This window comes from Montipora capricornis, chromosome 7, assembly GCF_036669925.1.
Source record: "Montipora capricornis isolate CH-2021 chromosome 7, ASM3666992v2, whole genome shotgun sequence".
Classification (NCBI taxonomy): Eukaryota; Metazoa; Cnidaria; class Anthozoa; order Scleractinia; family Acroporidae; genus Montipora; species Montipora capricornis.
The window spans coordinates 5,539,388-5,541,887 of NC_090889.1; the positions used below are offsets into that span (position 1 = coordinate 5,539,388).

The 2,500-nt window shown below is 36.8% G+C and overlaps 1 protein-coding gene across 1 annotated transcript in view; it reads right to left on the minus strand.

The window, feature by feature from the left end:
- Positions 1-2,500, minus strand: part of LOC138058041 (guanine nucleotide-binding protein-like 3 homolog) — a 45,993-nt gene that overhangs the window by 31,710 nt on the left and 11,783 nt on the right. The window contains exon 4 of the mRNA XM_068903938.1: positions 1,479-1,561. Within this exon, the coding sequence (XP_068760039.1) occupies positions 1,479-1,561 (83 nt within the window). The remainder of the gene's footprint in view (positions 1-1,478; positions 1,562-2,500) is intronic.

Here is a 2,500-nt window from a genome sequence, read left to right on the forward strand (position 1 = left end):
CCTTTTGTTTCAAATTTTAACCGTGGAAGGTGTTTGTGAAAGGCCAATTTTCGAAGAAAATATGCCTATGATAAATTGCAGTATCTTCGTATGTAAAAATGTGGCAATTTCCGAGCACATTTCATTGTTTACAAAGCTTCGTTCGCCGATCGGCAAACCGTGAATCAAGCGCTTTTGTAAGGAAAGTAAGTTCTCGTATTATTTACGCGTTTCAAGATAATAATAATCCTTGGTTTGTGTTTCCTTTTGGAGACTCGTTCTGAAAATTTTAAACGCAAATTTTAACCCGATGGTCAAAGAATGAAACGCTTCAGATAATTAATGCCTTATCGAGTGCGAACTTAAGATTGTGGACGCTAACAGCACTGCTGACTGTAGCTATAAATAATCATCATATTGTTGTTATGTAGAAAGGATGTTTTGGAATAAAGTTAATTGTAGTTTTATTCTGTGTAATTATTATTTGTTGCTGTTAATGTTCGTGTGTGAGCGTCGAGAACAAATTCATCCTTTCATTGCGCATGAAGTTTCGTTTTCAATGTTTGCGGATATTTAAAGTGGACGATGTTTCAACGAAATCGTCGCTTATTCGTGTATGAGTTTTAGAAACACCCTGTATGCAGAATTTTTTTTTTCCATCGGAATTTTCGTTTGTAAACTAGACTCACGTTTTTGTTGACGCTTAAACGTCGTCTCCTTACGGCAATTTCGACGTGGGTTTTTTTTATTGATATTGTGACAGTCTATCGCTAATTTCCAAACAAATGAAGAAAATCAGACCCACACATGATCGACGATCGATTTAAGGTGTGGAAAAGAAACTTGCATGGATCGATTTGAAGTCAACTCCACGCATTTACATGTATTAACTTTACACAGAAGATCGCCGAATTTTTTCCACCAAATGGTCGATGTTTCAACGAAATCATCGCTTATTCGCATGTGAAGAATTTATTTTTCATCGGAATTTCCGCTTGTAAACCAGATGCATGTTTACTGTAGCTTAAACGTCGTCTCCAATTCGCAAATTCGCAGTTTGCAATTTAGACAATTCCCATACAATTTAACAAATCAAAAATCGCCTTCGCTTACTCACGCAACTGCAGAGATAATTTATACGCGAAATTGATTGATTTCGCGTAACACATTAGTTCCTAATATATGCCAGAAATTTACGCTTCGATTATTCTCGCGCTACGCGAATCGCGTCGCGCGCGACAGGAATCGCGTCGCGCAGGAAACGCGACGCGAGGTGGTAACTTACTTTTGGGCGGTACTGTATACCGGTAACTCGATGGATGCATGCAACCCATGAACCAATTGTTAAATTGAATGTAGATAAAGGTATTACCACGAATCCATAAAATTAAGTAAACAAACTTTTGGTTTAAAATGTCCAATAGCAAGGCAAATTATTGCCCAAGCCACTCCTTCATTCAGATACTACAGGATATGTGTTTCTTCATTGAATTTATTACCCTTCTCCTCCTCTCCTCAGACTGTTTCAGTATTTCCTCTTTAAAAGGGAAGAGGTTTGGAACTCCTGGATCTTTCTTGTGCTCTGAAAAAGAAAAAAAAAACATTTTGACTGTTTAAAGTGCCCCTGTGACCAAAATATCAATTCTTATTTTTCTTTGGATTTCAAAGGGACCAAAGTTTTATGCCTTGATTTCAAAAAGACACCTGTTTTATTGTAAATGGAATTTTCCTATTTAATGGTCTGTCATTACTAACTTTTAATTTCTTGAGAGAGCTGGATCGAAGAGAAAATGACGTCAAAGGCTCACTAGTTTAAGAATGCAATGCGTTTGTATGCTGCAGAATTACATTTAATATGCAGCAAGGGAATTTTGGGCTTTCAGACTTTTAACCTCGCGTTTTGCATACATAATAAGCTGCATCCACACACTGAAATCTTAAGCTACATGTAGTGAGCCTTTGAGATCACTTTTCCCTGGATCCAACCCTCTGAGGCCCAATCAGCCAGTTTTGAATATGAGTTATGCCTGACTGCGAAATCCAAAACTTACACTCAAAGTAAATGGCCTTTGGATAAAAATCAAAGCTCAAAAATTTTAATTTGTCAGTCAGGTGTTTACCAAACAGACTTTTAGTATCTGAAGAAGTAAATTTTTTAATCAAAGGGGCACCCATGGACTCCTGAGAGTGAGACTTGACAGATTTTACTCTGTCTAACGCCGGCAGATTTTACTCGTCAGTAGGAGGGGTCCTGGGGGGGTTTGAGGTGTGAATGGGTTATTATTATTATTATTATTATTATTATTATTATTATAATAATAGTGCTGAAACACAATTAAGGAGTCACTATTTTGACTGATTGATGCCCATCAAACCTGATTAAAGAGAACCTGAATTACAGGGATGTCAGCAAAGTAACATCATGACGTACATTTTGTAAATGACTGAACATGCATGTAACACAAATTGCTGAAAATGATATGTTAAAAAACTGTATCTATAGTTTATTCATCTGTGCTGT